We start from the raw sequence: 14452 nt of genomic DNA, 5'->3' as shown, positions 1-14452 counted from the left end.
TGACTTGGGCAGAGGGGTTCTGAAGGGCTCCAAAGAGTCTACAGCCTCAGCTCTTGTATTCAGTACATTGGGGCCACAATGGGTTACAACTCAGATAGAGATCAGGAGCTACAAAGCAAGAGGGAGATAGAGAGCCAGCCTCTACAGAACCCACCTGTTTAAAAACAATGGTCCTAATTACAACATTTATAACCCAGAATTCTGGAATTGAATTTAGCCCTGACTTAAGGAGTATGTTGGCATGAAAAGACTATTTGATTAGACCAGCAGTTGTTTCATTTTCGGTGCAGCAGATTGCTGAGCATCTCTATCCGGCTGCACAATCTGTACTCATTATGGCCTTTAAAGGATGATCCTCAGCCCGCTGCTGAATGCATTCTTGCAGATACACGGTGCTCGGCATAGCCCCTGCCTTTCCCTTACAATGCGTCCCGCTAGCCTCACCAAGCACAGCAGCACCCAGTCACCAAATTCAGCCTTTTAGCCACTGAAAAAGGCCCCGTGGCTTCCCTCCCCTTTCCAGCAGCGGCCTTTATCAAAAAGCCCTGAAGTTGAGGTGTGAGATGTTTGGCTCTTTTAATGTATATAAATGGGCCACCTGACTAGCTGGTTGGTGTTTTGGGGAGGAGGACGAGGGACGCTGCAGATGTAATCTGAAGCTTTCATGTTGGCATGGCACGGTCTCTGTCTTTCCCGCAGAGGGAGTGTATTGGGCTCCATATGGAGCGCAGATGCACCCACCATCCGGATGATCGCTGCGGTGCCGAGGTGCTGCTGAAGCCGCTCTGTGCAGCGTGCTTATATATCTGTGAAATGAGCTTCCTGTGCAGATCCCCCGGCAGCCTGGGCAAATCACAGTACATTAGCCACATTAGCCGCTTGTATAGCAAGACTGTAAATAGACACGCCATATTGGGAGGAAAAACTATGCTTGTGTGACCACATTAGCAATGGCTTGGAATGATCGCAAAACAAAGCTGGGGCTTAATTAGAATGTTTTTTCTGAAAGAGCAAAGAATATAACCGCTGTTCTACTTTCTGCTGTTATGAATCAAAATATTATATTAATAATAGGGCTCTCAATTGATTATAAATTGTAATTAAAAAAAAAACTAATTGCAATTAAATGACATACATCAATATTTGGCGAGAAAACTCGCAAATGAAGATAGCATACTTATGTAAATAAGTAACATATTGTGGTTGACAAAAGCACTGAATAGAAAAATTTAAAAGTTGCTTGTCTTGATTCTATATAATGATACAATATAAATATATCACTTTCTTAAAGTCCACAGCAATCTATCTATCTTGTAACTGATCCAAGTGAGGGTTCACACAGGGAAAAAAACACATCACAACATTTTTGTGATCTGTTCCATTCTGTTGTGCTCTATCCAGCATTTATAGCAGGTGGGGCTGAATCGGTAGTGCTTTAAGTTTGAACTGCAGCAATGGTAGAATAATTATTAAAATTATGGCATTTACATATGGGTCGGGGGCATGATTAATTGTGCTAATTTTTAACAAGTTATATTTAACAATTAATCCCACTAAATGAACATGTTAAACTGACAACCCCAATTAATAACAAAAATAAAAACAAACAACATCTGCAAGCAAAATCAGAGCTGATGGATCAAGGAAGGCTGTTTATTTCTAATATGAAAGATGACATTTTAAGAATGTTTGTGAAGACTCCAGCAGGAGAACTTGTATAAGAATACAGAAGGTCTATGTCTTGCTGGTTGGGCTACTTTATCTAAATTACAGGTGTAATCCTCAAACAACCTCACCAAGTACCAAACAGGACCCCTGCCACATCCTAGACATCTGTTCACTCCTTCCACCCCCCCTTCCCCCTGGAGAAACCTCAAAAACGGTGGGTGAGAGATGACAGGGAAATGACTTAAAAGCATTTCCATACACAGACTGGAAAAAAAATACCAGCCAATACACAGCATGTCTCTAGAGGAAAGTGAACCGAACAAACGTGAGTTGAAATAATGATCTTTTTTAGTTTGTTGTTGTTGATGAGGTATTAAGCACAGCATGCAACACATTTAACTTCCTTAATGTAATGTCTTTTAAAGGGAATGGGTTTTATCGTTTAGAAGATGCAAACATGAACTCTCTGAAATCTTATTTTAGAATGTATTATTTACTATTTTCCTTTCTTTGTATCTGCCTTGTAATGCTACTGTATATCCATTTGGCAGATACAATCAAATAATGTTCACTGAAAATGACTGAATTTTACAGCAATTTAAATTTATATTACATTTTAGTTGCATCCAACATGTACATTTACATTACATTTAGTCATTTAGCAAACACTTTTATCCAAAGCGATTTACAAAAGAAGACAATGGTAATGGATGATTGCTTCACCATCACTGACTGTCAATCATCATTGACCAACATGTCGCATATAAAAAATAAGAAAAAAATTATATTATTAATACTGTACACACACGTTTTTTTTTTTTTTTTTTAGAGAGAGTAATTTACTATCATCATTTTCAAACAATAATAAAAGGAAAAGAAAAGGAAACTCAAAAAGGAAAAAAATATCAAGTATACTTAGTTATTTCTAGCAGAAAAATATAATGACATTTTACATTCCACCTACTCCTGGATGCGACCGGTTTCATGCTTTCATATTTGCATATGTCAGGAAACTGCATTGGTTGCCCTCTAATACTACACCTCAATATCAGATACACATTTCCATATACACACTTAAACAAGGATACACTAATAGTACTGCCCTTGGCCACACAGATCTAGCTCCAGTCTTCTAGAGACAGCGATGCAGACATTCATTTCCCCTTCCATCATGTCCCTCAGTCCAATTTGAAGGACACCAGAAGGTTTAAATGTCCCTGTACGAACACAAAGTATTGGGTGTGTGTGTGTGTGTGTGTATGTCTGCAATAAGAGTCCACTATGCAGGTTTACAGAGTCAGATGCAGAGGCCGGGCTGTGCCAAAGAGCTGATATTACACAGCACAACCTCCAGCAGCCTTCCCAGAACACACAGCCAAGATTACTAAGCACACGCCCATTCCCGCAAATCTCTCAGTCACACACACACACACATAGACCATCCCATTCACACACTCACATAGACACATAATGATGGTGTCGCTCAAACACACACTAATGTTAATGTTACTGTTCATACAAGCACACACCAGCTCCACCCAGTCTCCCTCCACTCCAGCAGAAAAATCAATATGCATCTCATCCATTACAGCACTCACGGATGGGTCAGGATCTCTACTCCCATCTCCATCTCTCCATTCTCTGTTCTGTCTTTTCCTTTCTTTGTGCAAATACAAGATGTCAAAATGTTTACACTGTGCTGCTGTCACTCTGATGAGCTAATAGCAGTCTTTGACTCTCATACAGAGCATGGAGGGGGAAAAAGGCATTCTTAATGACATTAATTAGGAACATCATATGAATGATTCAGAAGGTCCTTTTGTCTATGATGAGGTGTGTTCAGAAATATTTGCTTTTAATAGAAAAAGAAAATATGGTCCCACATGTTGAACCTTGGTGCTCATGTAGTTGATACTGGTTCACGTTTGGCTTACACAATTTCCTTTTGTATTATGATTGTGGGTAAATGTTTGCTTTTAACCAAAAAAAAAAAAAGGAAAATAAACAGGACAGGATGGGAATGGAAAAGGAAAAGGAAAAGGAAAGGAAAGGAAAGGAAAGGAAAGGAAAAAAGTCCTACATCATTTTGTTTGCTTTTTATCTCCAAATATTTTCCTGTTCTCTCTCTACTGCACCTTTTTAAATAAAAGTGCCAAAAAGACCACAAAGAAAAATTAGAAACTTTAAAGCATTAACAAAATCTACATCTTAGATATATGATCATCCTCTTCAAAGACAATTAAACCTGCTAAAGCATTTTTTCTCCAACACAGAAGCCAGTATAATACACATATTGTATGCACTTTAAAGCAGTGGCTTCGTGACAACGCCACACACACAATTACAGTCACTGATTAAATAGAAGCCACAAACTCCATCCCATTCCAAAATAATTAACCTCAGCTCAACAACAAGGAGGTAGTTCAGGTTCTAAGGTAACATTTTTTTCGGGTGGAGAAGAAAAGGAAAGAGACATCCATCATAAAATAATAAAACAAAATTGCAGCAGCCAATTTCCACAAAGCCGCTTAGCTGATTGAGATGACCAAATCTGTTTCACCAGCTTACATTTACGTTAAAATGGTCATCTCAGCTTCAGTATCACACACTTTCACTGGTTCCTATTCTCCTGTTCTTTAGAAAAGAGAGAGTTGGTGTGTGTGAAGGAATAAAACACTCAGAAACTTCTCTGTGCCTGGCCTGATATCTCTGTAGCACAGGGCTGGCCAGAGCAGTACACTTTTATTTAACTATTCTGTTATTCTGTTTATGTGTGTAATTATTCTCCTTTAAAATAGAAATAAATAACTACATAAATAAATTAAAAAACACCCAATACATGTTGCAGTTCTCTCTCTCACACAAACGACCCTTACCAAACAAACTCCATTCTGCTAAACCAACCGACCGCCCCCACCTCCTCCCACTGCAAGTAGATTAAATTCACACTAGTCCTCATTTTAAACGGAAATTGGATTGATGGAGAAAAGATTACGGAGAAAGAGGGCAAGGTGGTGACAGCAGGAGAGAGTGGGGAGGGTGGAGCTGGCGTCAACAAAGCACCTCAGAAGCTAATAGTGTAAATGTTTCTCTTTTGCCACCTGTAGCATGTATGGTGTAGGTTTTCTTCCCCTCCTGATCTTTTTATTTTTTGCCATAGCAGCAAATATCCTGTTGGCGCAGAATGCAGTGGTATCTGGCCCTAAAATCGATCAGACTCCTGGACGAGGGCTTCCATTCATCTCTTGTCCATAAAATTTGATTAGCGCTGACTACAGCACTGCAGGGAGATGGGCTGATAGAGCCAGGCTACAGGAGATGGTTACAGCATTCCGCATTTTCATCTAGTCTCTCTCTTGCACGTCTCGCTTTATATTTCTTTGTAAACCACTTCCTATTAATAACTGCCTGCCTCTCCTCATCCCCTTACTTCAAAAGTATGTGTGCATTCGTCCCTCATATCGTCCTCGGTGTGTGCAATCCTTGTGTGTAGGTATCTAAGATCAGTGAGATGCATGTCCTCCTTCCAACCCTCTTTTCTTAGTGTAAACCATCCTCTGGCTATTAAACAAAAATGACGGCCGAGATGAGGCTGCGACCCGCGTTAACAAAACTAAACAACTGCAGCCCGACCCAGGCAGCTGGCCTGTCCGGCGGACACGCCCTCTGTTCCCACATATCACTGTGGCATGTGACCACTCCTCTCCACCAATGACAATGTCCCGAGCTCACGAGTGGATACTGTCTGTCTGCGCAGTGACAAGCTAAGAGAACGGGGGGTGGGAGTTGGGGGTGAAGTTTGTCAATTTAACTTGCACACATTGCGTTTTTTGAGGAGAACACTGCCACTCGTTGATTCGTCACGTGATATTTCAAACCATGCGAGAAAAAAAAAAGAAATGTATTCATTTGAGAGATAACTTGACTCAATCATCCATAAATTACATTGTATATAAACCAATCTGTGCGCCTGATGCGTGTACCACAAGGTCTCTGTAAATTGATTACAGCCATGAACTGGCACTCGAGCATCACACTTCCGCAGGAAAAGTGATTAAAATTCATGTAAGCCTGCATGATTTAAGATTCATTTGCGATATTGATTCTTCCAGGAGCCCGAGATGTCATTTAAAGCATCAGTCATCCAATCTGCTGAGGATTCACTTCAGCATAAGGGATGAATTTATTTGGCTGTTAATTGTCTGCCTTTGGGAGCGTGTGGGTGACACTTTAAAAACTTTTGGCATATCATCAATGTGATAATGACAGGCAGACCTCACTGCCCCAAATATCTTTCAATCTTTCATGGCATTTAAAACTTCTGGACAGTTTCATCAAAAGTCAAATGCATTACAATGTGTTTCACGTTTCACAACATTACACCAACAAAATAGAAAGAATGAAAAAAATTTGAATAACATTTCACAGTTATAAACTAACAGAATGTGCTGGTCCAAATAATAATAATAATACTAACAGCCAAAATGAATGAAATTGCATTTAAAAAATATTAAAGTTTAGCTTATTTTTCTCAAAGAACTATGCTACCATTGAAAAGTTGATCAGACTTTTTTCTTCTTTTTTTTTTGTATTTTTATTAATTTTATTTCAAATAAATGCTTTTCTTTTTCCAACAACCATTTTCAACATTGATAATAATAAGAAATGTTTCTGGAACACAATCAGCATATTAAAATGATTTCTGAAGGGTCATATGTCACTGAAGACTGGAGTAATGGCTGTTAAAAATGTAACTTTGTCATAACAGGAATACATTTCTAAAAAAAAAAAATAATAATAATAATACATGAATATATTTTAAAATATATTTAAAAAATACTGTATACTGTTTCAACTGTAAATTTGAAATAAATGCAGCCTTGATCAGCATAAGAGATTTTTAAATAGTAGTGTATGTTCTTACAAACAGCAACAATCGGCAAGATTAAGGGACTACAACAGTAAAAAATACAAATTAAAAAAGGCCCTCATGGATTATAAATGTCTAATAAAGTGTAAAAAAAAAAAAAAAATTCACTAGTTCATTTAAAAGCCAGTTCGTGTTTGCATGTGGTGCTCGGCAATTTTTCATTTTGAAACATGGATACATCTTTATCCAAGCCTGAAAAATGATAGGAACATCTTAGATACGTTATTTTTTGTAAGGAGTCTCTGTGCAGGTCTAGGCTCACCTGAGTCTCTCGAACAACAACAAGCCTGATGAACAGATCAAACTGAAATTCACTGATGTAGTCAAACCGGCCCAGGTTACCTACAGAGAGACAGGGAGAATAACAAAGAAATTTTCCAAAGTGAATTTCAGGCCTTGAATCTATTCAGCTCTAATTATTTAATATATGCATACAGAAACACAAGATTTCAAAATGTGTTACTCTTTAGTTTAACCTTGCAGACATACTGTACGTATTTGTCGACACAGACAGCAGTGACTAAGAGAGATTTCCCTGAAGACTAATAGAATGGACTATAACTCATTTGAGTGTGATCACAGTATTTAATTTATGTAAAGGTAAATAAAATACTGTGTTGCAGTCTAACCTTTTCTTTCTCCATAGATTTTGACACACACTCTTACTGGGTGGGATGGAGGAAGTCAGCCGAGACGCTTGGCAGTCACTCAGGTGATAACTAGACAGCTTTAGTAGCAGATCACAGAATAACAAGCCTCAACATGGCTGCCGCAAACAAATAAATAATAACAAACCACAAAGGTTCTTTGTTTGGTAACATATTATCCAGCAAATTTCAAATGGCAGGTAATAAAGTTTAGTCTTAAACAAGCAGACTAATGGGAGCCCACGGAATCTTCTCACACCATGTAAAGTAATACAGAGAAATCTTAATAATCTGCAACAATACTTCCCCACAATTCAACATAAATACTGGCTGAATTTTGATACCTTTATTTCCGTTTTAACATCTTAACATCTTATAGCTTGAATGACTGATTTTTTTGGAATATCAAAGTAAGGAAAGCTAAAGCTAATTACTCTACTAATAAAGTTAATATTGTGTTGTGGTACATTAGATCTAGGCTGGTAACTGAAAGTTTGTTGTGCCTCATTGTGCACCTGAGAACAGACATTAACTAAAAAGCACAACACTCAAATTTAGCTTTCATAGGGTGTTTAAACTTATGGTTGAAAGGGGGGATTGTTGCTATAATACATAGATAAAAGCATCTGCTAACTGACAATTAACATACTACAGTGAAATGCTGCATTGCCAGGTAGTAGTCCAGCAGCCCCATTCTATGAAAATGAGAGTAGAGTCAGCTCATAAGGCTGGATGAACAGGAGGAGGAGGTAGGGAGGGGGAGATGCAACTGGCTGCCCTGCTCATGAAGCCTGGGTTCAGGGAAAGAACTGTGGAAGTCACCGCCTGGAGGAAGCTAGCGCAGAGCTAATTATTGACAGATGGAGTGACCACTGTTCCGTCACACTGGAATATTATCCTTCTGCCAGAACAGAGACAACACATCCCAAACTCATTGCAAACTCACTCTGTCCATCCACAAAACCAGCTGGAATTGATTCTCTAAGGATGAAACTGTGAAAGTGTGAAGTTCATCCTTCTCAAGTTTCAACTTCCCAAAAAAAGCCAGTTAACAATACAGCCAGTTCAGATGATTAAAAATAAAGCATGAAAATACGTCACATTTTCTTCCTTTAAACAACTTCATCAACTATTTTATACATTTCTGCTCACTTTCTGAACAGCTGCCCAATGGTTCTAATGGTCACTCCAGTGTATTGTGTTCAGATTGATAGTGCTCTCCAGATGAAATTGATAGTGGCACTTTAGCTGATTAAAGTCACTTTCTTTTAAACACAAATCTCCTGCAGCAGAAATCCAAGTATGACAGCAGTAGCTCAATGGAAAGGCATTTTTATAGATTATCACACAACTATTGCAAGAGTGACCTTTATAAATGTGTAACTCAAACATGACACATAGCTAAGAGAAATTTAATAAAATTAACATGTTTTGTAACTTCTTCTGAAAGTGTGTGTGCCTCAGGGTTCGACTGATGATAACAGCCCCTGTTCCCTCTGCATTAAAAGTTAATTAACCCCAAAACAATCCTGAGCATTTATGATAATGAAATTAAACTAGGGCTATCAATAATTCAATAATTAATAAAAAATTATTTAAGAGTCATCTCATAATTAATAATTTTGTTAAGGTTTAAAAAAATGCTGACGTTTAAAAAACATTTCCTTAAGATATTGTAACATTGTCCATTTTTGGTACTTTGGTATTAATTTAGTACCAGTATACCGTAGAACTGTGCTGCACATCCACTTTAAAATGAGCCATCTGGATTAATTTAATCAGTTTTATAGTTAAAAAACCTCCAGGGACACTAAGAACAAGATGTATTGCCATTTCACATCTTAATGTAAATGACAGACATGAACTTCCAGCAGAAGTGATAGGGCTCCACACCGCAGCTCTAAGCAACTGAGAAGAGTCAAGTCAAACACACTTTACACCAAAAATAACATCTGTTTTACAGCTCTAACATGTATTTTTTATATAACAGCCAACCATACAGAGAACGGGAGAAAGGATCAGAAGCTCAGCCAGTCACTGGAGGAGAAAGAGAGAGAAGGAGAGAATGGAAGATTGGTGGCTGCACCTGTTCCAAACAGATGTGCATGCTAATTCCTCATTCATCCATTCCAGCACATTAACCATTTACGCCACTTTTAGCATCAAATATTGTCCATCGACATGCAGTAACAGTGATCCAGTGATTTGGTCTTAATTGTGAGAGTTTAATTGGATGAGATGATATTTCTCATAGTTATCATGTGATTGTAATACAAGCTACAATAAGTAGGGGGGAAAAAATAAAAGATGCTAAAACTTGGAAAATCGTAGATGTTTTTATGTGCTTGTATTACTTTTCTTGTAAAAGATGATGATGACTGTCCATACCTATATGATCAACAAGCCAAAATAGATGTGAAGTGTTTCAATGTTCTTTTACAATGTTTGTTGCCACAAATATGCAGAGAAAAATAAACATCTAAATAATTGCAGTTTCATAGGAACATTTTTTTGGTGGGGGTGGTACAGTACAGTAATAAATAGCTCTAGTCATTAAATGTTCTTAATTTAATTGCTATTGACAGGTAAAAAAAAAATGGGGGGGATATTTTTGGACCTAGGCTACATCTCTTCAGTTAATAAAACCAACAGACTGAGCTGTGGTGGGAAAAAAGCACTTTTGTTCAGGAAAAAAAGGAGATTGTAAACAAGAAATTGCATTATTTTTTGTGAAAATATAACAACCTCTAAATAATTAAATAAACAAATAAATAAGACTTTCAAACTCATGATTTGAGATGGGGAAAGTAATTAATTTCAAGGGGGAACTCCCAAACTCCCCAAACAATGCACACAAGTACACGTGTACTTTCCTTGAGGTTTAAAAGTGAGTCATGTACAGACAAACCAAAGAACACACAAACCCTTTGACTCTAAATAGCAGATCAAACTGCCTTTCTTTTTCAAACCTGACTTTTCAGCACCTAAGACAGCTCCATAGATGGAAGCATGAAGTCGCTTTCCATGGTGCTGACAGATCTACTTCAGTTTGCCGATTCAAATACATTGCTTGGTAGCTTTCAAACTCTCAATCTTTATTATATTCAATCATGCTTTTAACTTTTTTGATACACCTAATTTTAATATTAACATAAGCACACACAAAAATGCTGATTTAGCAGCAAACATCTGATTAATTTTCCTTCAATCTTCATTGGGTATATAATGTTTCAAGGCCTTATATTTCCATGAAGGTGGAAAAAAAACACTCCTCAGGGCATCAGGGAAACAAGTCTCAGCTTGATAGGAGAGGATATTATACACCATTGATTTGAGTTTTAAATTTATGGCACCTGACTCCAGAGTCAGACCATGATGAGCTGTAATCTACAACGCTTCGGCCAGCCATAAACAAGCATAAATACTACAGTGGAAGCGAGGTCCGGCCATTACAGCATGGAGGATGAACGCCATTTTGGATGACAGTTCACTGACAACACAGATAATGTACAACCAGGGGAGGAAAAATCGATGAATGTTTTTTAATGTAGCGTTGTGTGTGTGTGTGTGTGTGTGTGTGTGTGTGTGTGTGTGTGTGTGTGTGTGTGTGTGTGTGTGCGTGCCTGTGTGTGTGTGTGTGTGTGTGTGTGTGTGTGTGTGCGTGCGTGCCTGTGTGTGTGTGTGTGTGTGTGTGTGTGTGTGTGTGTGTGTGTGTGTGTGTGTGTGTGTGCAGGAGGACAGAGTGGAAAAAAAAGGAATAAAGAAGTGGGGAAAAGGATAATGTAAGAAAATTATCCTATATTTCAACAGTCTTGAGAATTTTATCTACATACTCCATTATAAGAGCCTTTTATGATGCAGTGCTTAGGATTTAACAAATTTAAAAAAAAAAAAATTAGCAAAAATTAGCAAGCTCAGCTCAGAGAAGAACTCTATGGGAATACAGGCAGTGTTGTTTTTATAGCCTGTTTGCTCTCAGCAGAACGACACTGCCGAGCTCCTGGGAGGAGAGACTCTTTCTCATTTATAGGGAGTTAATTCCCACTGTTATCAGCAAACTGAAATAAACATTCCATATAGAGAAAGAGTGGGAGGTTGAATCATCTTATCTAGTGGCTTGTCTGTGTTTGAGCGTATATGTAAGTGTGAGTGTATGTGTGTTTCTCACGTGGTTAACCTTGTTATAGATGTAGGCGAGAAAAGCAAATTGAGAATCCGTATTAATGTAATGTGTTTGCTGTCTGGAGAAGCATGTGGGAGGTCTCCACTCAGCTACCTCTCACTGTTCCTTCCAACTTATTTCTAAAACATACACTTGGGCCTCCATTGTTTCTCAACTGATTTGTCTTTCTTATAATCTTGGTTTTTTATGACTAGCATTCAACACTTCATATGGTGTAGAATCTACAAACTATGTGTAAAGGAAATATAAGGCAAGTCATTGTGCTCTTTTTTTGGACAACAGGCAAGTGAAAGTGAAAGTGAAAGTGACGTGACATACAGCCAAGTATTGGGACCCATACCCGGAATTTGTGCTCTGCTTTTAACCCATCCAAAGTGCACACACAAACAGCAGTGAACACACACACACACACACACACTGTGAACACACACCCGGAGCAGTGGGCAGCCATTTATGCTGCGGCACCCGGGGAGCAGTTGGGTGTTCAGTGCCTTGCTCAAGGGCACCTCAGTCGTGGTATTGAAGGGGGAGAGAGCGCTGTACATTCACTCCCCCCAGCTACAATTCCTGCCAGCCCGAGACTCGAACTTGCAACCCTTGGATTGCAAGTCAAACACTCTAACCGTTAGGCCACAACTGCCCCTCAGGCAAGGATAGGTAGATGAAATGGAATTTTTTTTAATTGTAATATTTTATAAAATTACTGTTTTTATTGTATTTTTGATCAAATAAAGGCATAAGTGAATAGTAAACTTCTTTCAAAAACATTTGACCTGTTACCCAACTTTTGAAACATAATATAATATAAATAAAATATAATAAACAGAAACATGAGGAAGTATACGATACTCAAAAGAGAATGAGAAAAAGAAAGAATCAGGAAAAAAAGAAAAACAGAATGGGGGCAGATCTGTCAGACACTGGCATTCAGTTGGAACATGGCTTGGCTAATCCTATTACAGAGCTACAAGCCTGGTCAGTTAGAGCAGTCCTCCTGCTCATTCAAAACAATGGAACACTCTGCGGTTCACAGCTGCCTAACAACCCATGACCAGAAATCAGGAGCATACAGGGAGAAACTAAGAGACTGAAAAGGGGGCGACAGGAGAATAAGCAATGGAGGAGTGAAGTTTAGTCATTGTAAATTCAGTGCCAGATTATTTAATTCAAAAATACATAAAACATAGTATCATACTCATATACTGTAGCTTAGATAAAAGTCACCATGTTATGCAAACTAGCTGATTATAAAACAGGAATAAACATATGGGATTAGAATCCCACCAAATGTGTTGCACCCACAGATCGAAAAATAATAAGCAAAGATTGAATATTTAAAAACACGTGTAAAATAAAGATTTTTGTTTAAAATAACAAACAGCGCAGTCATGGATCGAAAAATAATAGGCGTGAATCAAAAATGTAAACACAATTAAAATTATATTTCACAAAACTGAAACATGAATTCAAAATTTTCCAAATCTCAAACAAAATCAGGTTTCCTGCTCATTTGTTATTTATTTGTGTGCTTGTGGTCTTTTCCCCTTTGCTTTTGTTTCCACGTTCTGCGCTTGCGTTTCTAAAAGTTGCAGTTAGAGTTTCATGTAAATCAGGGCACGCTTCAGCGTCACCATTGGCCCACAAGTTCTAGATTGACAGCTGCTCCCTATCCAATCAGTCCAAGGGGGAGTTGACGTCACTTCAATGCGACTCGTGGCTGCTGTGGCAGGTGTGTGAAGTAGAGGTTGATGGTCACACGGGAGTGGATTTTCAAATCTCTCCCGTCCCACTCCCGCAAAAAAAGAACCTGTCCCCTCCCAATCCCACGAAAAAATTGGGGGAAAATCCCGTCCCGTTTCCCGGAATGACTCATGTTCTCTCCCACTCCCATGTTGTTGTTTTTTTTTTTTTGGCCGGAACCTGTCTGTTACAGTGAGAAAATACAGCACAGATCACAGCATACCCACTTTAGTTAAATAAAAATGTAAAATGTTGTTTTTTTTGTTTTTTTTATATTGAACTGGGCCCGGTTCCCCAATAACGCTCAATCTTAGCGTGCTAAGAAGACCTCGAAAGATATATCTTACCAAAGTTGTTTATGTTTCTAAGTGTGTTCCCCGAAGTGTCCCTTAGGAAGCTTTTTAGCACGCTGCCTCTTACGTCCGACGTTACAAGAGCGCTGTCCCAAGCGAGGGTGCTGAATTAGTTGGCATCGATTGCTCAGGAATCGATTTTCCACTTCACGCAAACATTGCATTACAGCGTTAAGAAAGACAACACGTTCTATGCAAATGAAACATTCCTCAAATTATTCCAGTAACATTTATTTTAACAGTTTATGTTAACAGTAAAATATAAACTATAAATTAAATGATCAAATGGTCAGTAATATTTTCACACGATATGTTGTGATGGTTAGACGAACCGGGTATACCTCGCTAATCATCCTTGATTAGGCCGTAGCCCTCTCCCACGACCTCGATGAAGCTCTCCAGTCGCTGACTGGAAACCACCATGCTTACCCATTTATAGATCTTAGCCATTTAGAGCCAAATTGTTTGCCAATTCGCTTTAATTACATTACGAAATAGCCTAGGCTAACTACCACCATATTAGTTCTAATACCACATAAAGTCAACTTCATAAATAGGCCTGTATCCATTGCGAACATATTTTATTATGAGTCTTAAAATCTCCATAACATGAAATCATTGTTGAGCCACAACATTGTCAACATACCATAGTTTGACTTGTACTGCGCTGTGCTGATGTCTAAAGACTGCTGCACAGTGGCGGAGACTAGCGTCTTGAGCTCAAACAACGCTGAGAGAGAGCTTACGAATGGTCCAGACCAACCTTACGAAAGTGTGACTTACAGAAGATATACTTAGCGTACGAACGTGTCGGGAATCGTGCCATAACGTTAAGAGAGATGAATAGGTTAAGAACTACTTATCGATAAGAACGTTTTTGGGAACCGGCCCCTGAAAGCCATCTTAAACAATGCACATTGCACACACGTAT

The 14452-nt window shown here is 38.5% G+C and overlaps 1 protein-coding gene across 1 annotated transcript in view; it reads right to left on the bottom strand.

Moving 5' to 3' along the window:
• Nucleotides 1-13944, bottom strand: part of LOC132115034 (cytosolic carboxypeptidase 6-like) — a 190393-nt gene extending 176449 nt beyond the window's left edge. The window contains exons 1-3 of the mRNA XM_059523450.1: nucleotides 13906-13944; nucleotides 7265-7325; nucleotides 6861-6940 (exon numbers count right to left, since the gene is read on the bottom strand). Coding sequence (XP_059379433.1) covers nucleotides 6861-6940; nucleotides 7265-7325; nucleotides 13906-13944 — 180 coding nt within the window. The remainder of the gene's footprint in view (nucleotides 1-6860; nucleotides 6941-7264; nucleotides 7326-13905) is intronic.
• Nucleotides 13945-14452: the final 508 nt, after the last annotated feature.

The sequence above is a fragment of the Carassius carassius genome, chromosome 34 (genome assembly GCF_963082965.1).
Source record: "Carassius carassius chromosome 34, fCarCar2.1, whole genome shotgun sequence".
Classification (NCBI taxonomy): domain Eukaryota; kingdom Metazoa; phylum Chordata; class Actinopteri; order Cypriniformes; family Cyprinidae; genus Carassius; species Carassius carassius.
Note: the sequence above shows the minus strand (reverse complement) of the source record. Positions and strands in the feature narration are given on the sequence as shown.